This window comes from Falco biarmicus, chromosome 8, assembly GCF_023638135.1.
Source record: "Falco biarmicus isolate bFalBia1 chromosome 8, bFalBia1.pri, whole genome shotgun sequence".
NCBI lineage: Eukaryota > Metazoa > Chordata > Aves > Falconiformes > Falconidae > Falco > Falco biarmicus.
Genome location: NC_079295.1, coordinates 26152018 through 26179949, shown reverse-complemented (window position 1 = coordinate 26179949; position 27932 = coordinate 26152018). Strand labels below are relative to the sequence as shown.

At 64.3% G+C, this 27932-nt stretch overlaps 3 protein-coding genes across 5 annotated transcripts; 1 reads left to right on the top strand and 2 right to left on the bottom strand.

Moving 5' to 3' along the window:
• Positions 1-98: 98 nt before the first annotated feature.
• Positions 99-15722, bottom strand: OBSL1 (obscurin like cytoskeletal adaptor 1). The gene is given in 25 exon segments (XM_056350442.1): positions 99-699; positions 829-933; positions 1105-1266; positions 1359-1512; positions 1676-1788; positions 2141-2407; positions 2692-2958; positions 3053-3322; positions 3481-3747; positions 3830-4105; positions 4238-4513; positions 5310-5591; positions 5861-6136; positions 6224-6499; positions 6722-6997; positions 7328-7600; positions 8330-8602; positions 11056-11328; positions 11464-11739; positions 11836-12111; positions 12234-12539; positions 12905-13165; positions 13372-13641; positions 14408-14897; positions 14899-15722. Coding segments are annotated over 25 exon segments (6978 nt in total). The 5' UTR covers positions 15493-15722; the 3' UTR covers positions 99-280.
• Positions 15723-18057: 2335 nt separating this feature from the next.
• On the top strand, positions 18058-20506 carry INHA (inhibin subunit alpha). The gene is made up of 2 exons (XM_056349907.1): positions 18058-18534; positions 19204-20506. Exons 1-2 carry the CDS (start codon positions 18168-18170, stop codon positions 19935-19937), a joined length of 1101 nt encoding a protein of 366 aa, XP_056205882.1. The 5' UTR covers positions 18058-18167; the 3' UTR covers positions 19938-20506.
• A 266-nt stretch (positions 20507-20772) lies between these two features.
• Positions 20773-25701, bottom strand: LOC130154386 (gap junction gamma-1 protein-like). Of its 3 annotated transcripts, none has more exons than XM_056350422.1 (3): positions 25541-25701; positions 22129-23327; positions 20773-22001 (listed from the first exon to the last, which is right to left on the bottom strand). In XM_056350422.1, the coding sequence occupies exons 2-3, from the start codon at positions 23300-23302 to the stop codon at positions 21994-21996; spliced, it is 1182 nt and encodes a 393-aa protein (XP_056206397.1). In that variant the 5' UTR covers positions 23303-23327; positions 25541-25701; the 3' UTR covers positions 20773-21993. The 3 variants fall into 3 exon arrangements, with proteins under 3 accessions (XP_056206397.1, XP_056206398.1, XP_056206399.1); XM_056350423.1 differs by lacking the exon at positions 25541-25701 and adding an exon at positions 24073-24967; XM_056350424.1 differs by lacking the exon at positions 25541-25701 and having other exon boundaries at positions 22129-24043.
• Positions 25702-27932: the final 2231 nt, after the last annotated feature.

Below are 27932 nucleotides of genomic sequence, written 5' to 3'. Positions count from 1 at the left end.
TGTGTGGGGCTGGGGGATGTGCTGGGAGTGAGGGTGGGGGCCGAGGGCCAGGCTCCCCAGGGATGCTGGGTGCGATGCAGAGTGGTGCCACCACCCCTTCTTCTAACTGGAGCTTGGCTTGCTGGGGTGAAAGAAGCCATGTCGGGAAAAAATACTGTTTAATGCAGAGCCCTGTGGCTGGAGCAGACTGGGGATGGTGTCCCTGTATCTACATCCTGGGGGAAGCGTGACCCATCTCCCAGCAGCAGCATTCATCTGTGTCTGTGCAGCATGCTGGCTTCTAGCTCCCTGCGGGGACAATAGGAGTCAGGGAGAGCTGCAGCACCCCTGGAGCTGGTGGGGCGCCCAGAAGGGGTGTCCCAGACAAGGGGGGCACAGACCCCTGGTCCCACATCCAGCCTGCTCCCCCCACCCCAGTATTCGGACCCTCACCCTCCACAAGGAGCCGGGCGGTGGTGCGGTCATCGAAGGCATCACAGGTGTACGAGTCCTCGTCCTCGGGGCCCACGCAGTGGATGATGAGTGTGCGGTAGCAGTCCATAGCACAGATCTCATACTTGCCACTGGCAAAGATCTCGGTGTCTCCGCGGAGCCAGCGCACCCGGCCCCGGGCGTTGGACACGGTGCACTCCAGCGTCGCCTTGTGCCGTGCCAGCACCGTCTTGTCTCGCAGCGGCTTCACAATCCGGATGGGCAGCGCTGGTGGGCAGGGGGGTGGCCCGTGGGCATCGTGGAGTGAGCAAGCTCCCGTGGGGACCCCAGGGAGCTCAACCTGGTGCATCCCAGCCCCAGTGCTGGAGCCTGGGCAGCACTTGCACCCCGTGGTACCTTCCACCTGCAGGCTGGCCTCCGAGGCAGCTGTCCCTGCCACAAAGCGGATGAGTCCCTTGTCCTCCAGGCAGACACTGCACAGCAGCAGGAAGTGCCGAGTCCCTGGGGAGGGGGAGGCTGGCTCAAGCGGAAGGTGATGGGCACCCATGGCAGGCAGGGAAGCAGAACCCCCCCTGACCCCACCCCCAGCTTTTGTCCACACAAACTCCCTTTGCTTGAATTCGCACCCTCCCAGCCCCAAACAAGGTGTGGGGCTGCCTGCACCCCCCCCACCTTCTTGCCGTATCTTCACCGTGCTGGAGACCTTGATTTTCTCCCCGTCTCGGAACCACTCGCCCTTCACGTCCCCATGTGACATCTCGCAGGTGAAGACGGCATTGTCACCCTCCCGCACCTGGGCATCCTGTAGTTCCTGCACGATGCAGACCTGGCGCTCTGCGGGCAAGGGGCAGGGTGCCAGGATGGCCAAGGGTGAGGGGGAGCAGGTTATGGGGGGGCACACGCCACCAGGAGCGGGGTGGCTGTACCTTGCACATGCAGCATGGCGGACGACTGGCAGTCACCCGCGTCGCAGGTGTAGGTGCCGGCGTCAGCCAGCTCGCAGCGGCTCAGCTGCAGGACGCGGCGCCGACCCGCTGAGTAGATGCGGCAGTTGGGCCCTGGCCGCAGCTCCTGCCCGTCCTGCCCGGGGAGAGTGTGCTCAGGGCTGCAAGCAGGCAGCGCTCTGCTGCTTTGTCCCCAGCTCCCTGCATGTAGCCCCCGCAGGGAGAGCAGCGGCCAGGGGGTGAAGCAAGGAGGAGGCCATGGCTGAGCAGCACTGGAGGGGATTGGGGTGAACCCTCACCTTGAACCACTTCACCTCCGCGCTGGGGCGAGACAGCTCACACTCAAAGCTGGCGACCCCTGTCTCTGGGACCCCCAGGTCCCGTGGGACCCTCACCATAGTGACTGGAGGCTCTGAGGTAGGAGAACACAAGGCAAGAAGGTTTGGTAGGGGAAAGACATGGGCTTGGGGCTGTGGGGATGGGGAGCTGTGCTGGGGGCACCTCAGCATGTGGTGAGGGTGGCACTTGCTGGGGCACTACCACGGGCACTCATGACTGGTGTCCCAGGTAACCCTGGACCCGGACCCTGGCTGGGAGTCTCCACTGCTCAGCTCACATCTTCTTCCATGGGGACAGGGAGACACCTGCCAGCATCTGCCCAGAGCAGCCCAGCTCAGCCCTGGCATCTACCTCGGGACCAAATGGCTGCAGGACCAGCAGTGCCGGTGCCATTTACCCTCCCAAGCCTGCTCCAGTGACTGTACCTCGCACAAGCAGGCAGGCGCTGCAGCGCAGGGTGTCAGTGGTGAAGGTGACAGTGCCAGAGTCCTCCAGCACCAGCCCCTCCAGTGTCAGGCTGTGCCCGCAGCCCTCAGCGGTGATCCGGCGTGTGCTGCTGGGCTTCACCCGGATGCCATCCCGTGTCCACACCCCATGCACGCCAGGGTGAGACAGCTCCAGGTGGAAGGTGGCTGTCTCCTTCTCAAAGGTCTCTATGTCTGCCAGTGGCGTCCGGATCGACACCTTCCGGGCTGCAAGGGACCTGTGTCTGTGAGTGGGTGCCTGCTCCACCGCAGAGCCCTGGCTCCCCTATCTATGCTTGTTGGAGCAATCCCCTAAATCCAGCCCTTTTTACCAGGCTCCTATCCCTGCCCATCCCTGACCCCCACAATCACCTCTCTGCTTGATGACCCCTTCCAGCCAAGTACCAGCTCTGCCCACACTCCCCCCTACAGCCTGCAGCATCGTTGCAGCAGGTGGATGCCATCCCCATCCCCACCTCCATCCCCATCCCCATCCCCATCATGGTACTCACGCTCCACGCAGAGCTTGGCCTGCGTGCGGTCGTGCAGGCTCTCGCAGCGGTAAGTGCCACGATCGGCAGGGCCAAGGCAGCGGATGGTGAGGGTGCGCCGGCACCCCAACTCTTGCAGCTGGTACTTGCTGCCCGACTGGAGGAGGACGCCCTGCTTCAGCCACTGCACCTCAGCGGCCTCGTGGCTCACCTCCACCTCCAGACATGCTTCCCCCTGCTCCTCCGCCACCACGTCCTGCAGCTTCCGCACGAAGAGCACCTGTGCCTCTGCACAGCCCATGCGCCAGGTCAGCAGCCAGCGCCAGGGCTGTGGCCTGGGCTCTGCCCCGGGCTGTGCCCCAGCCAGCTCCCTCCCTCTCACCTTGCACACTCAGCCGGGCCGTGCTCACCAGCCCCTCAGCGTTGGCTGTCACAGTGCCCGCGTCACCCAGCTGGCACTGCTGGAGAGTGAGGCTGTGGCACAACCCACTCCGTGTCACCAGCAGCCGCTCGTTGGTGGCCACTGGCTGGCCATTCAGCTGCCAGGTCACAGCCACGTCCTCAGGGGACACCAGGCACTTGAAGGTGGCGTCCTCCCCCTCTAGCACTGTCAGGCTCTGCAGCTCTGTGATGATCTCCACCACCCTGGGGACTACAGCCATGGTGTCGGGGCATGGCACTGGGGACTCCCTGTCCTGCAGGGCCACTGAGCATCCCCACAGCCACCTGCCATCACCATCCCTAGCTTCCTCACTGCCCCCACAGCACAAGGGTCCCCAGAGTGGTGGCCAAACCTTGGGCACAGCTCACCCTGCACTGTCAGCGTTGCCAGCGTCTGGTCGTCGTTGGACTCACAGCAGTACTCGCCAGCATCCTCAGGCTCCACGCAGCTCAGCACCAGCGAGCGCTCTCGCCCTTCTGCCATCATCTGCCAGCGGGGGCTGGGTGCCAGCTCCCGCCCATCCTTCCGCCACACCACGTCGCCCCGCGCCTTGCAGAGCTCGCACCACAGCACTGCCCGCTCACCCTGCCGTGCACGCACGTCCGACAGCCCACGCAGGAACTTCACCCGCAGCTCTGCATGGCCAAATGCCCTGCATCGGGACCTGCTGCCGCCCTGGGGCGGGGGGTCCCCGGGCACCCCCACCCCACTGCCCACCTCGGACGCTCACGTCGAACTGCATCTGGTCGTGGGGTGACAGGCAGGTGTAGACGCCGGCATCCTCCTTGGCCACGTTGTGGAGGACGAGGCTGTGCACGCGGCCGTCCCGCCGCAGCTCGCAGCGCTCGTCAGCCACCACGGCCTGCCGCGGGCCCAGCCAGGTGACATCTGCTCGCTCCGTTGAGGTGATGGTGGAGAGCACGACGCTGCCGCCCTCCAGCACCAGCAGCTTCTCCCGCTCCTCACGTTTGTTCACGAACAGCACAGGTGCCTCTGCGCCAGGGGAGCATCGGGATCAGCCGTGCCCCAACCGGCACACCGCTGTGGGATGGGGGCAGGAAGCGTCCCGGTGCGGGGCAGGGGACTGCTCCTGCGGCATGGGCTGAGGGACACCTCCTGGCTCACCTTTCACATGCAGTGTGAAATGCACCTCGTCTTCACCGGCATCGCAGAGGAAGACGCCGCTGTCGCTCAGCTCTGCTTGCTTGATGGTGAGGCTGCGCGCAGGGCCCTCGCTGCACACCAGCAGCCGCCCACCGGAGCGCAGAGTCTGTCCGTCCTTCTGCCACTGCACCGCTGCCGTCTCCGGGAACAGCCGGGCCACCAGTGTCACGCTGTCCCCCTCCAGCACCTCCAGTGGGCTCTGCGCCTCCTCCTTGTTGACGATGTGCACGGGGCGGGCTGGGGGGAGCAGAGGACAAGGCAGGGTTCAGGAATGTCCCCACAGCACAGAGCGGTGCAGGGACAGGACTGCTGGAAGCGGAGAGGCAGCAATGCCCATAGTAAGTCACTGTGGGGTGGGAGGGCTGTGGGGCTGGTGGGGGTCACAGTGCATCCAGCTGCAGGATGCTGTGAGTAGCTGGGGGTTGTTGCTGGACTGGTTCAGGGTCACGGTGGAACCAGCCAGGAGTCCTGGTGGGGCATATGTGCAGGCTGGTGGGTCTGGCAGCTCAGGGTCCTTGTAGGGAAAGGGCCCCAGGCGGGGACAGCAGCAGAGCCCATTGCAGTGATGATGCATCCCTTCCTGCACAGGCAGCTCAGCTGCTGGGTTGGGGCCATTAGTTTTGGTGTATCCCTCATCCTGAGACCCTTGCTGGTAGCTGGGACACCTGCCTCCATGAAGCCCCCTCCCACCTTGCCCAGCTCTCCATCTCCAGCTGATAAGGGTCCCAGCTGAGCTCAGCCCTTGGCAGCAGAAGCAGGAGGAGTGGCGCCTGGGAGCTGGCCAAGGCTAAATTTAACCAGTCCTTGGCTGGGGGAGGCGAGAGGGACATGTCTCGCCACAATCTTGACATGTCCCTTTCTGACTAACGGCTCTTGTGGGGTTGGGAACAGGACTCCCACCCTCCTCTGCCATGCTGCCACCCTGGCCTCTGCCGTCAGTGGGGTCACAGAGGCATCCTCTCCTCTTGCCCAGAGCTATAGCACGATCCCATCATGCTGGGTGTCCCAGGGTGCTGAGCTCCTGCTGGCTCACCCGACACCTCCACGCTCATCACTGCACGGTCGCTGGCGGCGTCGCAGACATAGCACCCTGAGTCACCAGGCTGCACTCCACAGATGGTGAGCTGCCGCAGCACCCCATGAGCCTCAGCCTGCACCCGCTCACCCAGCTGCACCTCCTGGCCATTCCGGAGCCAGCGCACGGTGGCATCGGGCCGGGAGAGCTCACAAGCCAGCACCAGGTCTTCTCCAGCCACCAGGCAGTAATGCTCTGTGGCACCCGTGCTGCTCACGATGGTCACCGGTGGCTCTGGGACTGGAGAGAGGGGCTGTCACCATGGGAGTGGCAGCCTGTGCCAGGTGCTGCAATGGCCAGATCCTGTCTGGACCTCCTCTGGCTGCAGCTGGGCAGCGCAGGAGTTTCCACAGAACCCCTACATAGGTGCAGCCCACTCCCTGTGTCCCCCCCACCAGCCTCCCCATGCTCGCTGCCGTCCAGCCCAGCCCCACACAAGCCTGGCAGCAGTCAGGGACCCACCTTGGTCCTTGCCCGACTGGCTGTCCCCTCCAGGACCTCCTGCTTACCTTCCACAGTGACAAAGAAGACGATGCTGTCATCGCCGGTGTCACAGAGATACTCCCCTGCATCCCTGCCTGTGGCACCCAGGATGACAAGGGAACGGCGTGCCCCGTCCTCCTCCAGCCGCACACACCCCGTGTCCTGCAGCTTCTCCCCATCCTTGTACCACTTCACCTCCCCATGGGCATATGAGAGGTGCACCTCCAGCACCATGTCCTCCATGGCCCGGCAATGCCGGTGGGTTGGCAGGATGTCCTTCTCCAGGATCCTGACCAGTGGGTCTGCAGCACCCAACACCAACAGAGTGGGGTTCTCTGGGGTCTGTGCACTCATCAGCCCCCACCACTCTCCCACAGCCTCTTATTCACCTGACACTTGGACAGTGAAGGTCACTGTATCATCGGCAGCAGTGCAGACATACTTTCCAGAGTGCTCGGCTTGGGCTGCGGGGATGAGCAGGCGGCGGTGGGCACCCTCCTCCTCCAGGACCAGGGTGCCCCCAGCCTCCAGCCTGATGCCCTCCTTGGTCCAGTGCACAGGCGCATCCGCGCGGGACAGCTCACAGCTCAGCGTCACAGTCTCCCCCGGGGACACGGTCACAACAGGGAGAGGTCTGTGGGGCTGCAGGATCTTCACCGGCGGCTCTGCAAAGACAGCGTGGCTGTGAAGCAAAGCAGTGCAGGGACAACACGGCCCAGGGGACACCTTTGCTGCCAGCTCCAGGAAAACACCCACGCTAGGTGGCCCAGGGGGTGGGCACCCACCATCTTTATCACCACGGAGGAGCCAGTACCGCTCACCCAAGCTGGGAAAGGCTCCACAGCCAGAGCCCTATCAGCACTTCTCTATTCCCAGTCCCTGCTGACCTGACACCTTGACATCGAAGGAGACAGCTTCATCCTTGCTCTCGCAGATGTACTCGCCCATGTCCTCCGCACTGCTCCTGGGGATGAAAAGGCAGCGCCAGGCCCCCTCTGCCAGCAGCACCAAGTTGTCAGTCTCATCCACCTCCAACCCATCCTTGAACCAGCGCACGGGAGCATCCGGCACGGAGAGCTTACACCGCAGCTCCACACGCCCTGGTGCCTGCACCAACAGCTCCACCGAGCGCTGCGGGGGGTCCAGGATCTTCACTGGTGACTCTGTCAGGGACGTGGAGGAAGGGTGTGAGAACTGCTCACCGCACCACTCCTGGCTCTGCTGTCCTTACTGTCATCTGCATCCCTGTGAGGCTGCACAGATGCTGCAGCCTCTCACCCCAGCACAAAGGGGCAGGAGCTGCTTGAGGGCAGGGGTGGTGGGCCCACAGTGCCAGCCCAGCGTGGCTGGAGGAGGGCACCCACCAGCCCTTGGGTGATGCAGCCACACCCCCTCCTCCACGATGCTGAGGGCAGGGAGCAGGGCTGGGGACCACATGGCACAGAGCTAGGGCAGCACTGCCCTTCCCGGGACATCCCTGCTCTGCCACCAACCTGCCACCAAGACATGGTAGGAGACAGACGCATCCCCGGTGTCACAGACGAACTCCCCTGCATCCTGTGGCCGGGCGCAGGGCAGCACCAGCCGGCACCGCAGCCCCTCCTGCTCCAGCACCAGGCTCTCGCCCGCCTCCACCTCCTCCCCATCCTTGTACCAGCGCACCAGGGCTGCCGGGCGGGACAGCTGGCACCACAGCTCCACGCGCTGCCCAGCCACGTAGGTGTGTGGGGCCTCCTCGTTGGAGCTGACGATCCTCACCGGTGCCTCTGCCAAGGGACACATGCGAGGGCTCAGCCACAGTGCTGGGTGAGCCCCACATGAGGATGAGCACCGCCCGGGCAGCTCACCGCTCACAGTCACCCTGAAGCTGGCAGCATTGTCCCCGTCATTGCAGGTGTACGTCCCCAAGTTGGACGGCGTGGCTGCGGGGATGTGCAGCCTCTCTGAGCATCTCTCTGAGCAGATGGCCAGGGCTTCGGTGGGGACCATGGCCTCGCCATCCTTCAGCCAGTGGACAGGGGCATTTGGGGGGGACACCTGGCATTCCAGCAGTACAGGCAGCTCTGGCAGGACTTCCTGGCGCTGCTGTGCCTCAGACTCCTGGGCAATGCAGACCTGCGGGGCTGAAAGGACCAAGACCCTGTGTCACTTGGCCTCCATCCTACCTGCCCTGTGGCCAGCAGTGGGGGGGTCATACCAGCCCTGCAGTGCTAGTAGCTGCGGGGGAGTATGAGGTGGCATGACTCATGGGCAGGCAGTGTGGCTGTGCCCTGCGGGCTGGAGGGGCAGCATGGCACAGGGCTCAGGGAGGAAACAAAGCAGCTGACCTGCCCCTGCCTGCATCCCCCTCCAGCCCAGAGGCCTGGGAAAGGAGCCGCTCATGAGGAGGCGAGGGGTAGCCGAGATGCTGCAGCCACTGGTGGGGCAGCAATACAGGCAGGGAGCCAGGGCAGAGGGAGAAGGAGAAGAGGACTGTAGCTGTGTGCTGCACCCACCTGTGATGGTGACAGTGTAGAAGACGGAGTCCCCGCCAGCATCGCAGACAAACTCCCCTGCATCCTGCGGCCGGGCGCAGGGCAGCACCAGCCGGCACCGCAGCCCCTCCTGCTCCAGCACCAGGCTCTCGCCCGCCTCCACCTCCTCCCCATCCTTGTACCAGCGCACCAGGGCTGCCGGGCGGGACAGCTGGCACCACAGCTCCACGCGCTGCCCAGCCACGTAGGTGTGTGGGGCCTCCTCGTTGGAGCTGACGATCCTCACCGGTGCCTCTGCCGGGGATAACACGGGGCTCAGCCAGCATGTAAAGACCAGCTTGTTGGCTTTAAGGCTGGAAGGCACCACCTCATCTCCATCCCGCAGAGCACAAGTGGCTGTGCTGTCCTACTTGGGGCTCCTTCTTCTAACCCGTCACACCCGGGAGAAGCACTCAGCTTCCAGCTGGCTGTAAATTGCTGCTGTGCCCTTGCCCCAGTGGTACTTGCCCTGCTCTGTCCCAGGATGGAGCTGAGGGATGTGGAGGTTGGATGTGGGTAGGCAAGCACCTCACTAGAAAGCCCCAGCATTGCTAATTGCCATCTGTGGTGCCAGCAGCCGCCCCTGTGGCTGCCCTGTTGGGGGTACCAACCCCTCTGCCTGTCTCTCCATTTTGGAGGCCACCAAGTCCCAGCTGATGCTTCTGCCTTGTCTCAGCCTTGGCTGACACTGCGGTGCAGGCGTCTGGTTTGCTTGGGGCTGGCAGCCCCATCCCTCGGGCTAGCTGGGACCTAGGACCCCATGCCAGATTGCAGTGCTCACTCTAAATGCCACCGTTAATGGGTTACACTCGAAATGTGTGCCACTGCTTACGTCTCCCCGCTGACTTGAGTCAGATCTTTAAAGGCAGAGAGGCTCTCAGTACAAGCTTTAGGTGACCAGCCCTCCTTTCTCCTGGGAGAAATCCAGGATGTAGCCCCCACCTGCAGCAGCCAACGCCACCTGCCCAGCCATGTGCATTGCAGAGGGCTGTAGGTGGCCTGGAGTCTGCCGTGGGTGCTCAGCCAGCCTGAACCTCCAGGCGGGCACAGGGCACAGGCAGCACCAGAGCATGCCGGCAGCCAAGCAGTGGCCTGCCCTTCCCACGACCCACAGCTCCCCCATGCTGGGTGTCCGGGCTGCAAACTTCCCAGACAACTTCCAGCCACGATGCCCAGGCTCAGCAGCCCACCGCAGCCCCGCAGCGCGCAGGAGTGGCGCGGCGCCGGTTTGCAGCATTCAACCTGCACCACACTGAGCCTGCATCCGCCTGGCTCCCTGATCAAACGCGCGGTGGCTGCCTGCCTCCCTGGGCCTGCTAAAAGCAATCAGGCTGCTGAAGTGCAGCTGGAGATGTTGAACGGCACCGAAGTGAGGAGGGGGCGATGTGCCAGCCCTCAGCGGGCAGCAGCGCTCTGGCCTCAGCCCCACCACCAGCTCTGAGGGATCCCCAGCGCTGTGCAGCTGCTGCTGGAAAACCCAGAGGCACGTGGGGATGGCTGGGCTTGAGGCAGGCGGACTCCGTGCCACAGCAGCCCCTGGGGGTGGGGGATAGCTGGGATGCCTCGGGGAAACCCAAGCGTGCCACACCAGTGCTGACTGCAGCGGCCAGCCCAGCAGTCATGCCAGAGAGGTGGCACCCTGAGCCTCCTGACATCCACACCCAGCCCTGCTGATGACACCGATGACCAAATCCTGATCAAACCAAGCCAGCCTGTCTAAGACCCTTCTGCTAAAGTGATGCAAAGCTGCTCAGCTGAAAGGCAGAGCTTCAGCAGATGGTGTTTGCCTCTCCCGCCCTAGGGGAGCTGAGCTCTCCATGCCCTGCACACCCACAGAGCAGACAGTGCCTCCTGCCTCTGCCCAAAGCCCACTGGACATTTTGCCTTTATCACACTAAACCTCCTCCCTTCTTCACCCTCCCACCAGTCACCACTTCACTGACTCTTACAGCACCTCTTATCACTCATCCCATTTTCACTCCTACATCCTCTGCCATCAACCTTGGCCCTTTTCCATGTATTAACACCGTGGAGAGGCTTTACCACTGCGGTCACAGAGCCTTTTAACTGGGCTTTAGCTCTGCCCCCAGTCACCTTCCTGTGGTTGTGGGATTGTGGGTTTTGGGGCCAGCAAGGGGAAGTCTTTCACTTGTTTTCAACTTTCATTATTCTCTGCCAGCCAGTAATGCCAGCAGCAGCTCCACAGCCAGGGCAGCTGCTGTGGGACCCCTGCTCACGTCCAGCAAAAAACACCCAATTGTCAGTATCCAGGCAACTGCTAATTTTCAGGTCAGCAATTAACACTGTTGGTCAAAGTGATGTCCGACCATGAGTCATCCCACACCAGGTGCCGGGCCCACTATTTTTAGGACCTTGGAGGAGGGCTTGGTTACTGGCCATGGCAAAGGTCCAGCAAACACCCTGGCGTGGAGGTCCTGGGTGCCCTTGGGTGCTTGAGCAGTTCAGATTGGCAGAGCAAGCTGTCCCTTTTGCCTGTCAGTCTGGGTGGTTTTAAGCACCAGAGCTGCCACAAAGACCCTGACCAACCGACCGACCTGTTGGTGACGATCTGGCAAGAGCATCTCTGATGGACATCCCCAGAGCAGCAAACGATGGCAACACTGACAATGACACATGCTTTGGCACCCTCCACCACAAAAGAAAGCCCCCCAAGATGTGACTCTGCTAGCCCCTTGTATTATACCCACCTGTGATGGTGACAGTGTAGAAGACGGAGTCCCCGCCAGCATCGCAGACAAACTCCCCTGCATCCTGCGGCCGGGCGCAGGGCAGCACCAGCCGGCACCGCAGCCCCTCCTGCTCCAGCACCAGGCTCTCGCCCGCCTCCACCTCCTCCCCATCCTTGTACCAGCGCACCAGGGCTGCCGGGCGGGACAGCTGGCACCACAGCTCCACGCGCTGCCCAGCCACGTAGGTGTGTGGGGCCTCCTCGTTGGAGCTGACGATCCTCACCGGTGCCTCTGCCAGGGATAACACGGGGCTCACCATGGGCACCCGACTGACAGCAGCTTTCAGCCCCATCATGAGGACAAGAGAGGGGCAGGAGCACTGTCAGGAGGTGGGGTCCAGACTCCCGCACATGGTCTCCAGCTCACCAGTCACGGTCACCACAAAGCTCACAGCATCATCCCCAGCATCACAGGTGTACACGCCCGTGTCCGAGGGACCCGCTGAGCGGAGGAGCAGCCTCCGCACGCAGCCTTCTTTCTGCACTGCAATAACATCATCCAGGGGCACAGCCTCGCCGTCCTTCATCCAGACGACAGGGGCACTTGAGGGTGACACCTGACACTCTAGCAGCACAGGCATCCCAGCCGGCACCTCCCGGAGCCGCTCAGCCTCAGGCACTGGGGCAATGTGGACCTGCGGGGCTGAGAGACATTGTGGAGGGGTGAGAAGCACACTCCAGCATGAGAGCCCCTGCTGCTCTTCTCCTGGCACGATCCCAGGGTGAGCGCACTGCTCACCTTGCACATGCAGTGTGGCTGAGTCCCGCAGGCTGCCAGACACAAAGGTGACCTGCGCCCCGCTGTCGGCCAGCCGTGCTCCTCTGATCAGCAGTAAGTGCTCTGTCCCACGGTGCTGCACACTGCACCGACCACCCGCCTCCTCCTTGCCCAGCCTGGCTCCATCAAGGAACCAGGTGCCGTGCACTGTGGCTGACAGCTCCAGAGAGAACCGTGCGTCCTCGCCATCCTGCACCCGCACATCCTGCAGACCCCTCTCCAGGCGAGCTGCTGGAGCTGGAGCACAGCCGCACTCAGCCCTGGTGGCACCAGCCAGCAGCATGCCATGGCACGACATCCCAGCTGGCCCCTGGGAAGAGCCAGCTCCCAGGTGGGTGTCCCTGGCTTAGCACCCTTACCAAGATGCACGGAGCCAGGGAACTCCACAGGGCTGCTCCTGCCGTGCTCGTTGGCGGAACAGATGCGGAAGCAGTAGTTGGCCTCGCGAGGCACACTGTCACCCAGCACCCGCACGTGTCCAGGCAGGTCAGTGGCAAGGCACTGCACCCACTCACCCCCTGCCACCTCCCGCCGCTCCAGCAGGTAGCGACTGGGGGGACGGAGGTGGGCATCGGGCGCAGGGCACCAGGTCAGAAGGGCTGTATTGCTCTCCACCACACTCATCTCGACTGCCACCGGTGCACTTGGAGGGTCATGCTTCACACCTGCAAGTCACAGCCCATGTTGCCTGCTTGGGGACAGCAGCAAGGCTCCCAGTGGGGAGGCAGAAGGGCTGAGTGGGGCTACACAGCCTGTTTCTCTGGGGATCCTCTCTCTGATGGAGAGGATGGAGAGGATGGTCTTATTCCTGTGTAGCACAGTGCTAGTTACAGGGGTTGTTGAGTGCCAGCAAGGCTGCGGCACTGGGGCACTGCTAAAAGCACCTTTCCCCAAAAAGCCATCACAGCATCACATCAACAGCATAGTGGGTGCCCATCTCATCTCTCCCCTGTGTCACCCCCCCCACCCCCCCCCACACACACACACGTGAATGGGCAAGATGGAGGATGCGGGGCCCTCCAAGCCTTACACTTGACCCGGAGCTGGGAGGATGTCCGTGACTCCCCGACAGTGAAGGAGATGATGCCCGCATCCTGGCGGGTGACGTGCACCAGCACCAGGAGGTGTGTCCTGCCGAAGCTCTTGAGCACGGTGCGGGGTGACGCCCGTAGCTGCAGCCCGTCCTGGCTCCAGCAGGTCCCCTCTGCTGCCTCCCGCGTCTCCACACAGAAAACTGCGTTCTCCCCCTCCATCACATCCAGCTTCCGTGGCAGTCGCTTGGCTATCACCCCTACAGGAAGAGATGCATGAAGGCCAGGGAGGGATGCTGGGGAGCAGGGTGGGCTCTCTGGCAAGAGGCAGAGGAGGATGTTGAGGAGGGGCAGCAGCAGACACCACGGCCAGATGGTGGGAAGGCAGATGCAGGGCACAGTGGGGAGCCTGGCAAGGAAGGGGATAAGAAGGTAAAGCCACACCAGCTAAAATCCTGACTCCCACCTCGGACAGAGACCTCGGCGATGCTGCGCCCCTTGTCCTTCATCTGGCAGAGGTAGATGCCATCGTCATCAGTGCAGGCATCACGGATGGTCAGGCGCCGCACCACGCCTTGCTCCTCCATCACATACTTGTGGCTGGGCTGCAGTTCCCTGTCCTCCAGGTACCAGGCAGTGGGGATGGTCTCCAGCGGCACCTGGCACTCCAGCACGGCATCCTCCCGCTCTGCCACCTCCACATCTGCCAGCTGCACCTGGAATCGTAGCCGGTGCTCTGCCAGCAGGAGAGATGGGTGCTGAGGGCACAGGGGGTACAGCACCCTCCGGCAGCCCTTTGCTCAGGGTGTTCCCAGCTCACAGAGTGCCAAGCCCTTGGCCCTTCTCTGCCCCTCTCCTCTTCGGTGTGTGTGGGATGGATGCTGCACTTAGAAGCATATTGCCCAGAGTGGGGGGAACCAGGGCATAGGCTGGGGAGACCCAGCCATGCCCCAGCATCTCAGCAGGGAGTTTTGGGTGATGCGAGAGCATGCATGCCAACATGCTGCAGCAGGCATCTCAGTGGAGGGGAGCAGTGGGGTGCAGGCAGGGTATGCACAAGCTGTTGGGTCACCCCAGTGGTGAGTGTCCCCAGCTGGCGGGCCAGCTCTGGAGGACAGGGCTGCCCATCAGTGCAGACACTTGGAGCCATGCCCTGCATGGCTGCCCACCAAAACCACTCAGCATTTCCAGGGGAATATGTCACCAAGGCACTGTCCCCTCTCTCCACTCATGGCTGGACACCCGCAGCCCTGCAGAGATGCCACCTCTCTGTTCGCAAGGGGCGAGCGGCACAGAGGGGGACACAGGTCCCTGAGGAAGCCCAGCATCCCCTGCTTCCAGCCCACAGCTCTGTCTGGTGGAGCCGCGGGTGACCCCAACTGCGCAGGGCAGGAGGGAGCCAAGGGATGCTGGGCTTATACACAGATGCATCCCTGCCAGATGGAACGCCCTGGACCACCCCAGCACCTGGCCACCCCCGGCAGTACTTGGGCAGTGCCTACCTTTCACCTGGAGCTGCACTGCGCTGAGGGTCTGGCCAGCGGTGTTGGATGCTGTGCAGACATACAGCCCCTGGTCCTGGGGTTTGCAGTACAGCACCTTGAGGATGAAGTAGCCCTCCCGGTCCTCGTAGATGAGGTGCCTGCGGCCAGGTGCAAGGGGCTCACCATCCTTCTGCCAGACAATCTCTGGCTTGGGCTTGCCGGTAACGTAGCAGCGAAACTTGGCGTGCTTCCCCGCGCTCACCGTGAACGCCTTGGCTCCCGGTACCCTGGATGGCACCGTGCCATTGGGCACCCAGGTCTCTGGTTCGGCGTGCCGTCCCGCTGCATGCCGCCGCTGCCGCTGCTGCCGCTCCACCAGCAGCTCTGGGCCATCAGCAGGAGAGCCATTGGGGAGACTGTCTGGCAGCACCCGGGATTCAACCAGGAGCACAGCAGCAGCCAGGGCCTCCCGGGAGCCACTGCGTGCCCGGCACACATACACCCCCCCCATCCGGGGGCCGGGCACCAAACAGCTTCAGAAAGTGCCAGTCGTCTGGCTCCTGCCCCACTGCGAAGTGGCTGCTCTCGAAGAGGTCGGAGAGCTTGTGCCCGTCCTTCTCCCACTCCAGCACTGGACAAGGCTGCCCAGACACCCTGCAGGCGAACATCACGTCTTCCCCCCGGCACACCCGTGTGGACAAGGGGGCGACGAGAAAGGTAGGTGCTTCATTGCTTGAGCATTCCTCCTCCTCTTGGGGCTCCCCCACCTCCACCTTGAGTGTGGCAGCTGCGTAGGTCTCACCAACACTGTTCTTGGCCTTGCAGATGTAGAGCCCGCTGTCCTGGGGGGTGACGTGGGACACCAGCAGGCTGTACAGATCACCCTTGGTTTCCACATGGAAGCGGCCCGAGGGTTCAATTGGGATCTTGTCCTTCTCCCAGAGGATGCTTGGCCGGGGGTCACCCGTGATCTGGCAGCTCAGGACTGCATCGGTGCCGCTTCGCACCGTGAAGGCACGTGGGTAGGCCAGGAACCTGGGGGCTCCCCCAAACCCCTCCATCACCACCTCCAGTGGGTGATCATCAGCAGCTGTGGGGATCATCAGCCTGGGGGATGCAAAGACCACTAGGGTGGGGGCTCAGTCTTCTGCAAAGGGGACCGGTGTGGAGCACCACCAGGAGGGACCTGTGTCTGGAGGAAAGCGCCCAGCATGGAACCCACACTGCAGGAGCATCACCCACACCCCGAGCACCCCAGCCCCACAGGATATGCTCCCGTCTCAGCCCGAATAGCCCATTTTCCAGCCCAGTGGCAACAGAAGAGGTGACAAAACGCGGCTCTTTGCACCTCGAAGGGCCGGGGCACCCACAGCCTGCCCCCGGCTCACAGAGGGGACCCCAGATCTAGGGGTGGGGGGACCCCTGCCCAGACAGGCAGCGCAGGCAGCTGCTCGCAGGGGCTCTGGATGCTGGGGGCCGGGGGAGGCTGGACAGCCCCGGCCCGCCCCCTCCCCACCCGCGGGGCATTCCTGCAGTATCGGGTGATGGCAGAGCTGCATTCCTGCAGCATCTGGGCTGGCTCAGCAGGCAGGTGCTGATACGGGGCTGCCGCGGGCGGGAGGCACCCGGCCGGACCCGGGCGCTTCCTCCCCGGGCTCGGAGGGGCACGGACCCCCCTGAGCCCGGTGGGGACCCCGCAGAGCCGTGCGCTGGGGCCAAGTGGGGCTCCCCCGGGAGCAGGTCTCCCCTCCAAAGCGTGGTCCCACAGGCAGGATCCAGCGCTTGGGTATTGAAAGCCACAGCTGGAAATAATCAGCCCCAGGGGGTAGGGGAAGGCTGGTGAGATGGGTCCCGCTTTCGGAGGGCACTGTCTCCATCCCCAGCGCTGTGGGAAGTCGTGCCCGCTTGTCACAGGTGGGAGAGGCATCGTGGCCAGGGCTGGGGCAGAGGCATCTCTGCCTCCCTCAGACAGGGGGAAGAGAAATGAAAATACCTCCTGAAGGAGCCAGAGGGACCGTGGGAGAGGGCTGGTCCCCAGGGAGTGGCAGGGCCCAGGGCCCATCCTCTCCTGCCAGTCCCCTACCCCCAGGCCAATGCATCTATTCAGAGCCACCTCCCCAGCCACTGTCCCCTGACCCCCAGGCTGCCCCATGGCAGCTCCTGCAGGCATACACAGCCCTGATGGCTTGGCCGCCCCACTGCCCCCTTCCCCAAACACTCTGCCCCATGCAGCCCTACAGCCCCGTCCCCTACCCCACACACACACACCTCGCTCTGCCGCCTCTTCCCCGTGTCTCCCAGTGCCAGCACCCAACTCCTGCTGCTTCCCCCCGCTCTGCTCCCGGGTGTCAGGACGCAGGGACCAAACGTTACAAATGCCTGCAGCTGCTGTCCCCAAAAATACCCTCTGATGACACGCTGGGTTGATAAGACTGAGCCTGCTCCATTCAGTGCCTCGCTGGGGCAGGGCTGGCCTACCACCTATGTATAGCAGCCCCACTGGAGCCACCCAGCCTAGAGCGAGCAGGCAGCGCCCCACCTCCGGAGATCTGGGGTGCCACAAACCCAGATGTGCCTTGGTGCTAGCTCAGCCAGTGGCAGGAGGCAATGCACTGTGTGGGGTGCACAGCACGGGGGGCATGGCATGGGGTGGGGTGCGCTGTTCGGCGTGCATGGCCTGGGGTGCATGGCATGGGACACAAGGCTGCGGTGAGATGGGACATGCCAGGCAGGACATGCTGCACAGGGTGGGATGTGGCACGCTGGATGCTGCATGAGATGCCAGGCTGCAGAGGATGGGGTGTGCCATACAGGCCGTGCTATGTGGGATGCCAGCAGGAGGAGCAGGAGGGGTGCTGAGGCTGCCCAGCATCCCGCGGGGCAGGCAGGGCTGCTGGATGGGGGGTGCCTGGCCCTGTCCCCACAGGCAGCAGTGGGAGGAAGGGCAGGACACGCTGGGTTCCCTTGCAACCTGCACACCTCCTGCAGCTCCCACCCCAGGAGCCAGCTCACAGCCAGCCAGCCCAAACAGCACTCCAGGATCCCTCTCTTGGCCCTGCTGTGGGGGTCTCCAGCTAGCCTGGCTCTGCCTCACCTCTTCTCCTCCCCCTCCCCCTGAAGCTGGCCCAGCTTTCCCCAGCCCCAGGCAGTGCAGGGACCTCTTGCCATCCCCTGCTTCATGTCCTCAGCACCTCACCAGCCTCCGGGCTGCCCTGGAGATGCCACAGCCCCTCGGCACCCCAGCCTGCCCTCCCCAGAACCCTGTGCTCACATCCCTCCCGGCTGCCCTGTGACCCTGGGGTATCCCAGGCATTCCTGGCAGAAGGGTGCGCAGCCTGCCTCCCCCGACATGCCCCCCACACCAGGGCCTCACAGGGCTCTGGACCCCATCAGGTCCCTGCTCAGATGCCCCTGCTGTGCACAGTCACTGCCACTTCCACTGTCCCCTCAGAAGCCCCAAATCTGCAGCTCCTCCACCATGGGGGGCACTCAGCACCAGCAGCTGCAAAGTTTGCCCAGGGTGCCCCCTCCATCCCCACCAGCGCAGCAAAACCTTCCTTACAGCACCCTGCCTACAGCCCAGCCCCCCCCCCCCCCCAGCCCCATGCGCCTGCCACCCCCAGCAGCATCCCCTCCCACCCCCCCTGCCCGGGCGCCATCCCCCCCCCAGACCACACTGTCCTTGCAGTCCTCGCATTCCAGACGTCTCAGCGCTTTCGCTGCCCAGAGATAATATTCACGGCAAGCAGACGTTTGCGTCAGTGTCAGATAGGTCTCAATGCCACCCTGCCCCGGGGGGAGTGCAGCAGGCAGACGGGCTAGGCAGGCAGGCAGGAGCCTGCAGCAGAGCCCCACAAGCCACCGGCCCACTGTGCGTCCCATGGTCATGCTGCTCCTCCTGCACCTGCTGCCTGCCATGCTGCCCACCGCTGCCCTGGCCAGCTGCACCGGCGCTGGTGCTGATCGGCAGCTCGTTCTGGCCAAGGTGCGGGCTCGGGTGCTGGAGCATCTGAGCCCCCCGGTTCTCCAGGAGGAGGCCCAGAAGGAAGCGAGGAGGGTACACCGGAGACACGTCCTTGAAAACCCTGAAGTTGAGCCAGAGGAGCTGGAGGACACTTCCCAAGTGATCCTTTTCCCTTCCACAGGTGAGAACATCCTGGTGGGATGGAAAGGGGTGAAGCAGGGTGGGCGCTCAGGGCGACACAGCTGCAGCAGGACGGTGGGGCTGCTGTGGTATGCCAGGCTGAGGCATGGGCGAGGTTTGGTGGAGAGCCAGGAGGTTGAAAGGTATGGCAGGCAGGGACAGGCAGAGAGCACAGCCCGGGACACAGGCAGGGAGAGGGGCAGGTGGCACAAGGGGGTGCCAGGAAGCTGCATAATGACTGGACCAGGCGGGATGTGGAGACGTGGGGAGGGCTGAGGAGCAGGCAGGGTGGGATAGGGTGGGGTGCTAGGGGATGGGGCAGGATGCTGGGAAATGGGATACTAAGGAAAAGGTCGGGATGCTGTGGGATGGGGCAGGATGACCAGTTACGGGGCAGGACACTGCGAGATGGGGCAGGATGCTGGGGGATGGGGGCAGCAGTAACAGACCAATCTAGGTCACAGCACAGCTCAGCTGTGGGGTGCAGCGCAGCGGTTGTTGTGTAGCAGTAGACATTCAGCTCCCCTGCACCCTGCCACTGCCCACGCCAGCAGCCAGGCACCCTACCAGCACCTCAGGGATCCTCTGCAACATCCCACCTCCCACCAGGCATCAGGGACCCTCCCCTGGTTTGGGCATATATCCTGAGCATATTTGTCCCCCCCTGCAGACGTGCCCTGCGAGCCCACACAGCCGGACAAGCTGCTGGAGGAAGAAGGAATTTTCACCTACCTCTTCCAGCCCTCGGCGCACACCCTGAGCCGCACGGTGACCTCTGCCAAGCTCTGGTTTTACACCGGCCCCTCTGCTGCCCCCAACCACTCAGCCCCCGACGTGCTGACCCTGTCACCACAGGGCCGCATGCCGGTGACGGCCATGGTGGTGCAGACGCCCGAGCACTGGACTGTGTTTCACTTTGCCCCGGCACTGCTGCCCCAGCTCTTGCAGCCGCTCTTCGTGCTCCTGGTGCGCTGTCCTGGCTGCCCCTGCCTGGCCGAGGGGGACAAGATGCCCTTCTTGGTGGCCACCACCCAGGCCAAGGGCAGCGAGAGGGCTCGCCGCTCCACCATGCCCTGGTCCCCGGCTGCCCTGAGCCTGCTGCAGCGCCCATCTGAGGACCTGGCTGCCCATACCAACTGCCGCCGGGCTTCCCTCAACATCTCCTTCGAGGAGCTGGGCTGGGACAAGTGGATCGTACATCCCAGCAGCTTTGTTTTCCACTACTGTCATGGGAGCTGTGCCGAGGGCCATGGGCTGAGCCACCGCCTGGGTGTGCAGCTCTGCTGTGCCGCCCTGCCCGGCACCATGCGCTCCCTGCGCGTCCGCACCACCTCCGACGGTGGGTACTCCTTCAAGTACGAGACAGTGCCCAACATCCTGGCGCAGGACTGCACCTGCGTCTAGGGCATCCTGCAGCCTGGCCCGTGATCCCACCCAGGGGACTCCTGGCCCCATGCCACAGGGACCTGGTGGAGGGGTTTGGGCTGTGCCACCCTCCCCTGCACAAGTTGGAGTTTTGGGCTGCCCTGGATACGGTCACGCTGCCAGGTGGTGGGACAGGGACAGGCACAGCCTCTGGCAGAGCCAAGCCCCTGCCAAAGCCAGCCTGCTGTCCGCAGCCAGCTCAGCCCCTGTTTCTCTCCACCTGCTCCCTTCCCCCAGTTCTCACCCCGCCTCCCCAAAAGACTGGGGTCCTGCTCCTGCCGCAGAGTACAACAGCCTCCCCGTGCTCCCAGGCAGGGCCAGGCTGCCACAGCAGGGACGGGGACGTGCCAGGGCAAGGCCATGCTGGGACCTCACACTGGTGGCAGGGCTGGCAGCACACGTGGCACTGCAAGCGAGCCCTCTCCTGGCGGCACAGCCTGTTGGAAAGCTTGACGGGATAAGTGAAATAAACCTGTTCTCTTTACCAGAACAGCTTGGTAATGCCAGCTTCCATCAGAGGCAGCCACAGAGGTGGCACGCAGTTGGGTGGTGGGATGCCAGTTCCCTGGGGGCTTTTGGCTGGAGGAGGGAGGGGACAGGCAAGTGCTGCAAGAGGTATCCAGGTCCCAGAGAGGGAACTGGTATGTGCTGGCCAAGATCAGCATGGCGTGGCTGGGTTTGATCCAGCCCCAGGGCATGGGGCATGGGGCAGGGCAGGGCAACATCCCTTCTGCTCCCGGTTGCAGTAGGATGGGGAGGCATGGGGGCAGCAGTGGGATGGGGAGGCATGGGGGAGCCCCTCACCGGGCGCCTGGCCGGAGTCAGTACCGCACTGGAACGTGGCTGGAGCAATCCTGCTCCACCAGGCTGATGGAGGCTGCCCTGGCCACAGCCGCCTCCACACAGCAGGAACGACTGAGTCACCCAGTGCGAGCAGGGAGGTCCCGGGGCAGGCAGCCGAGCTGCCAGCCCCAGCCCAGCTGCGCAGGATTCCCTTCCCACCCCTTCCTCCCGAAGGACCGGATGCAGCAGCTCAGTACAAAACGTCTCCAGCCTTTACTAATATAGATATAAAAAAAAAAAAAAGAAAAAGAAAAAAGAAAAAACAGAGTGACAATCATTTTCGAGTAAAAAACAATGCTACAAAAATCCCTGTGTGACCCAGGCTGAGATGATGAGAAATACCCCACTGGCTCCCAGCTGAGCCCGGCTCGGGGCGCTGCATCTCCCCCACCGTGGGACCAGGGTCCAGCCCTGCGCAGGGGGTCCTGGCCCCACGGCCAGAGTGGGAGGGGGTGGGCTTTGGTCCAAGGGCAGCTGGCTGGGAGCGGGGTGGAGGCATTGGGAAGGACAGCCCTTGCCCTCTGCACAGACATTTCTGAGTGGGCCAGTCCCACAGCTCACAACCCCGTGCCAGGATGCTGCACAGCACGGTCTCCCTGGCCACACCAGCACTTTCTGGCAGCAGAGCTGCCAGAACCTCTTGCGTCCCCTCTCTGCCATGTGCAATGCCAGCCCAGCACCCTGCCCCACGGTTCGGCCCAGCCAGCCGGACCCCCAGGCTCAGCACCCCCAAGCCCCTAGGCTGCAGGGGCAGCGCTGGCATCGCCAGCATGGCTCACACATGCAGCACTGGCCGGTGCACAGGTGGGTGGCAGCAGGCACAGGAGGGCACAGGGAGGTGTGAGGAGGACATGGTGCGGGAAACGGGTGTGGGAGGGGGAAAAGGGGGTGAAACTGGAGCAGGGGCAGGGCACAGGCCTGGAGCAGAGATTGGGAGTGGAGTATAAAAATGCCAGGGTGCACACACTGACAGGCTTATAAAAATGTACAAAAATAAGATATTCCCTTTTTGAAAATTAAGTAGGAATGTCCCCCAAGGCGCAGGTCCCCACCGCTGCCCACCAGGACAGGGCTGCCCAGCCAGCCGTGCCAGGCAGGCGCGCAGCACCCTCTGCCCAGTGCTCCCGGCAGGCTGCTCCTCTTGTGTGGTGGCGGCTGCTCCGGCAGGCATCGCCATTGCCCCTGGTGGCACTCACAGCCCTGCGGGGAGCAAGAGGCAGGTTAGCACCCACCCCAGGGGGAACGGCATCCCCTCCCCAGGGAGCCCAGTCAGCCCTCCCCAAACCCCTGCCCCAGTCAGCCGGATCCGCCCCCCTCCCTGGCTCACCTGTGGTCCTGTCGCAGGCGGCGGTCCCCTTCTCATGGGCAAGGTTGAGGCGGTTCTGCTCGGCAGCAATGCCATTGGCCTCGGGGCTGCTGCTGCGGGCAGGGCTGGGGGGCCGTGGGGCGGGCTGGAGGTGGAAGGCCACCTCCAGGTGCTCCTGGGCCAGGCGCAGGTGCTCACGTAGCCGGTCGAGCTCGTGCGCCGGGGGAGCCCCGGCCAGGGCGAAGCGCCCTGCCACCGCCAGGCTCTCCCGGTAGTCCAGCTTGCCATCTGGCAGCAGGGCTCGCGGCGGCTCCTTCTTCAGTGAGTGGTAGGTGGGGGGTGCGCCGGGGGCTTTCTTGGGGTACTGCGGCGCAGGGCTGCCACCAGCCGGGAGCGGAGGGCCGTCGGGCTGACTGAGGGCATCACGGATGCGGCCCACACCAAGGTGCACGAGCTCACAGAGGTTGAGGAAGAGGCAGAGCCCGCTGACAGCGTACATGACGAGGAGGAAGATGGTCTTCTCGGTGGGGCGGGAGACAAAGCAGTCGACAGTGTGCGGGCAGGGGCTGCGGCTGCAGACATAGGAGGGGCTCACCTCGAAGCGGTACAGCAGGTACTGCCCGAAGAGGAAAGCTGTCTCCAGCAGCGAGCGGCACAGCAAGTGCAGGACGTAGGCACGCATCAGCCCGTCCTGCTTGATGCGGCGCCGGCCGTCATGCTTCTCCCCACCCTCGGGGCTCTTCTCCTTCTCCACCTCGATTTCCTCAAAGATCATGGGGTCTTCTTCGTTATCATCCTCCGCCTCCTCATAGTCCCGCCCGGCTCCCCGGCGCACCACCGGCATGCGTGCCCGCCGGGCTGTCAGTGACCGGCGCCGCGAGGACTCAGGCATGCGGGCAATGCGGTGCATGGCAAAGCCCAGGTACAGCACTGATGGCGTGGCCACCATGATGATCTGGAAGATCCAGAAGCGGACATGGGAGAGCGGGGCAAAGGCATCGTAGCAGACGTTCTCGCAGCCCGGCTGCTGTGTGTTACAGACAAATTTGCTCTGCTCGTCGTAGTAGATGGACTCTCCCCCCACGGCTGTCAACACGATGCGGAAGACGATGAGGACAGTCAGCCAGATCTTGCCCACGAAGGTTGAGTGGTTGTTGATCTCCTCCAGGAGCCGTGTCAGGAAACTCCAGCTCATCCTGCCCAGGCAGTTGACTCAAACCCTGTGCAGAAGGGACAGGCAAACAGGCACTGAGCAAATCTGCATGCACCTCACTGGGCACCCCCCCCAACCACCAGCTGCCACCCCAGCTCTGTCACTCTCCCTCTCCAAGCACTGATGTCTCTTCTCTCATCCACAGGTCCAAAACCACAGCCCTGAGCAGGCAGCCATCTCCCCAAAACTGTGTCCCCTGCCCAGTGCCACATCCACACATTCCCATCCGTATCCTGTTCCTGCCCCACTGCCAGCCAGGTGGGTGGAGGGCACCTGGGGAGGAGGGGAAAGGCTGGGACGTCCCTGTCCCCTGCGGGACACATCTGGGGGAAGAATCATCACAGCCAGGGTAAACGCGGCAGCACGAGGCAGTGCCAGCTGGGGATTGTGAGAGGAGAGGCCTCCTCTGCCTCCAGTGCCATGGCACACATTTGCCACCTGGTCTTGGGCAGGTCCCCAACCAGCACCACACCCTGTGCCAGCACCCCACACCCTCTCACAGGGGTCCTCCACTGGCCCCTGGAGGAAGGCAACACGCAGAGCCCCTCTGGCTCACTGCAGCTGCCAGCCCTGAGCCCCTGCTGAGGGGGTGTCCATCCCTGAGCAGTCCCCACCACATGTCCGTGAGCCAGCTCCTCTGTACCCCCCAGAGCTCTCCCTTGAGAGCTGGCAGAGACGCAGCGTCACTCTGCCCCACCAAACCGTCATGCTGCGCCCTCCCTCCCGCAGGGCCCCCACTCCCCAGTCCTTACAAGTCCCCAGAGCCTGCGGCGGATGGTGGTCAGAGCACCCGGCAGCCTGATGGCAAGGGCTGGCAGGGGGAGCAGAGCAGGAGAGCGGTGACAAGGGGCAGCACGGGGCAGCCAAGGAATTGCACAAAGTCCCGGCAAAGCAGCTGACACCGGAGGTCGGGGAGGAAATTACGAGGACTATGCCTCAGCTCCCAGCAAAAGGAGAAGACGCAAGAGGAGACACCCCACCACCGGCCACGGTTTCGGCAGTTTGTGCACAAGCTGATGCAAGGGCAGCAGGTGGCAAGACTGCCTGGGGTGAGCAGAGGGGACATGTCCCCACAGAGCCCTCAGCCTCTCCCACGCCTCACCTGCCCTCCAGGCAGCCCTGTTCCATTGCCTCTGGCCAGGGCGCATCCCTGCAAACACAGCTCCGCTGCACACGTGCGGCTATTGTCCAGAATAAGAGGATCTTTTTGGCTTATCTCAGCCTGCTTCCCGAGCAGCCTTGCCTAAACTGAAAAGCCCCTCCAGCATAAGCACCCATGCAGGGGACACGCTCTTGCTGATGGCCTGGTGCCCAGCAGAGCCTGCTGAGCTGCGGGAGGTGGCACAGGCTGGCACCGGGGACCCAAACCCAGCCCATCAGGGCCACCATCCTCCTGCAGTCAGGCACCCTACAAGGTTTCAATGCTGCCCCATCTCCCCAGTGTGCGGCCCTCTCGCCCACTGCCCCACTGGAAGGAGGATGCTTTGTGCCTGCATGTAGCCCTTGCCCGGTAGCAGCACAGTGCCCTGGCCCCAGGGTGAGGGGCTGGGGACAGAGGCGAGGGGACCAGGCGGGAGGGCAGCCCTGGGAGCTGGCACGCTCACGGAAAGTGAAAGCACACACGTGGGCACTGCCGTGGTGGCCAAGGAGGAGTAACAGGGATGGACCACAGGGATGGACACAGCGCGGGTCCGGCTCAGCCAGGGCGGCCCAGGGCTGCCCGCACCCACCCCCCGCCGGGGCCGCGCTGGGACCCGGGTCCAGCGCCACGTGCCTGGGCTGGGCCCCACGCACACCCCCAGCCCCACCGACCCCGCGGCCCCCGGTCCCCTCCGCCCCTGCCCGCCCTGCCCAGGCCCCGCAGCGCCGGGCAGCCCATCTCGGGGCTCGCCAGCCCCTGCCCGGCCGAGGACCCCTGTCCCACTGACCCTGGCCCGCCCACGCTGGGGCTCGCTGACCCCTGCCAGCCGTGGCCCCCGCCCCCCGGCCCCGGCCTTCCCAGCCCCCCGACTCCCGCCCGCCGCGGGCCTCCAGCCCCGTGACCCCAGCCTGCCCGAGATCCCCCCGCCTGCGGCCCCAGCCTCCCTGCCCGCCGCCCACGCCCGGGGCTCCCGCCGCCCGTCCCAGCCCTCCCGGGGTACCACCGCCCGCCCCACCTGCCTCCCCCAGCCCCACCGGCCCGCGCCCTCCCGCAGCCCCCCGCTCCCCGGCCCCACTCACGGCGCGCCGGGACGAGCGGCTCCCGCCGGCAGCGGCGGACAAAGCGGCGGGGCGGCGCGCCGCCGCCTCCCGCCGAACAAAGGGGCCCGGGGCCGCCCCGCCCCGCGCCCGCCCGCCGGTGCGTACCGACCGCCCCGCACCGGCCGCCCCGCACCGACCGCCCCGCACCGGCCGCCCCGCACCGGCCGGCGGCCGCCACTTGGCGCGGAGCTGCAGCCCCGCTCCGGCCCGGCCGGCCCCACGCCCCCGGTGGCTCCATCGCCGCCCGGCCCCGGCTCGGGAGGCCACGCAGGGCTTTGGGCTGGGGCGGGCCGGCCGAAACTCGGCCGAGCATCGCGCCTGTCGGCGACACCAGCCGCGGCGAGCCTCGCTTTGCCGGCAGCCGCCGGGACCCACCCGTGCCGCCAGCCCCGGCCGCCCCACGCACCCTGGTGGGCCGGCTGTCCCACGCCGCCCTCGGCCCCCGGGTGCCGCTGCCGCCCCGGTGCCCAGCGGCGGCGGCCCGGCCGTGCCGGGGCAGCCGCTGGGGCCTGGCTCAGCCCGCGGGGTGTGCGGGGTCAGCGGCCCCGCGGGAGGTGAGCCTGGCCGCTGGAGACCCCTGCCCAGCAGCCCCTGCCCCTCCCAACACCAGATTCTTCCTCTCTCAGCGAAGAGAGAGGATGGAAGGAGAGACCTGGTGGCCTCAGAGTGGAGGTGGCCCCGGACGTGGTGGGAACGTGGAGGAAAATGTGCCTTTGTGGTGGGAATGCGCTTCAAAGCTTTTGAAGCCTGCGCTGCTTCTCATGCCCCAGACCAGGTCCCTGTGGCAGGACCAGGCTGAGCGCCCGGTACCTCCAGACGTGCCCTTAGAGAGTCACAGCTGCTCATCCTGGGAGAAAGCACCGCTCTCCCAAGGCCGCAGCAATGGCAGCAGTGGCTTTGAGCCACCACCCTGGAGCTGTGGGCTGCCCCTCCACCAGTGCACACTGCCCACTCACTTTCCACACTGCTAAAATTGGCTCTGGGGGTTTTTGTCGGGGCTGAGTCCCCGCACTGGGCCACCCACGCCTGTGCCACGCTGGGCAGAGCACCCTGTCCTTGCACCCTTGCGTGGAGACGGGGAGGGACGCAGGGCTGCCTTGCGCAACCCGAATAGTCAGGGGGAAGCTGGTTTCTGCGTAAGTTTGTGGAACGCTGCTTCTCCCTACGGAAACACACGCTCCCTCCTGCAGAAGGGTTTCCAGGAACAGGCACTGGTGGGTGCAGCACCTCTGCCCACCTCCTGCCGGCAGTGCCAGGGGCTGGGTGCAGGAGGGCTGAGGCCATGTGGCTGTGGCAAGGAGAGGGGTGGGAAGTGTGGCTGCCACATCCAGCGTGGGGTTTTGGTTATTCTGGGCCCACTGAGTAACAGCAGACCTGCCACTTCCCCTGCTGCTTTCCTAAGTCAGCAAGAGCCACCATGGCTCAGTGCTCTCACGCGGGAGGGCAACTGGAGCCCCCCAGAGCAGCATGCTGCACCCCGACATGGGCACAGGATATGTAGAAGAGGAAAGGGCCCTGCTTCGGGCTCTCTTGCTCAATGCTGCTTTCCCCCCTGCTCATGGATGGGTCCTTGCCAGGTGACAGCTTCAGCCGTCTGGAGGGAGAGCTGCCACAGAAGGAAGGGGATTTGACCTGGCCGTGAAGAAACACTTCCCATTGAATTCTGCCCCCATGCATGCAACTGGCATTAACACTTCTAAAAGGGGAAATGCATGTTGCAGATCCAGCGATGTATCCTCTGGGAGCAACCCCTGGGCAGTCTCCATCCCAGGCTAGGAGCAACAGGCAGAGCTGGATGTTGGGACACCACAGGCTGAGCACAGAAACTCAAGCTTTTGGAAGGGTGCAGGGAAGTGTTCAGGGCCAGGGAGGGAACCTGGTTTTCTTTCCCCACAGTCACCCCTAGTTTTCAAATGCTCCCAGGCCTTGCCTCCAGCCTGGCTTCACCGCCAGGCAGCCCAGCAGTTTGCCCTGGGTAAGGGACCTACATGAACCTCTGACTCTGGTGCTCAGTGCATTAAGAACGAGCCCCCATAGCACTAACCTCACATTAAACTGGGGAGCGTGACCCGCTGAGGCGCTGCAAACTGAGGCCATTGCACCCAGAACAAAGCCACTTGTTGGGTCGGGGCCAGGTATGGCTGCCGAAGCATTTTTACACAGCACAGCTCAGCCCACGCCTGGGCTGCAGGACAGAGCTTGCCTGGGGATACCAGGCCTGGAGGCCAGTGTCAGACACCCCTTGTGCAGACACTACTGTGCTTGCCAGCATCTGGCCATTGGCGTCAGAGCCTCCCGTTTCCTGTGGCAGTACCCTTGTTCCCCGGCTTTACCCTCATCTTGAGCTTGCAACACTCAAATGCCTGCAGAG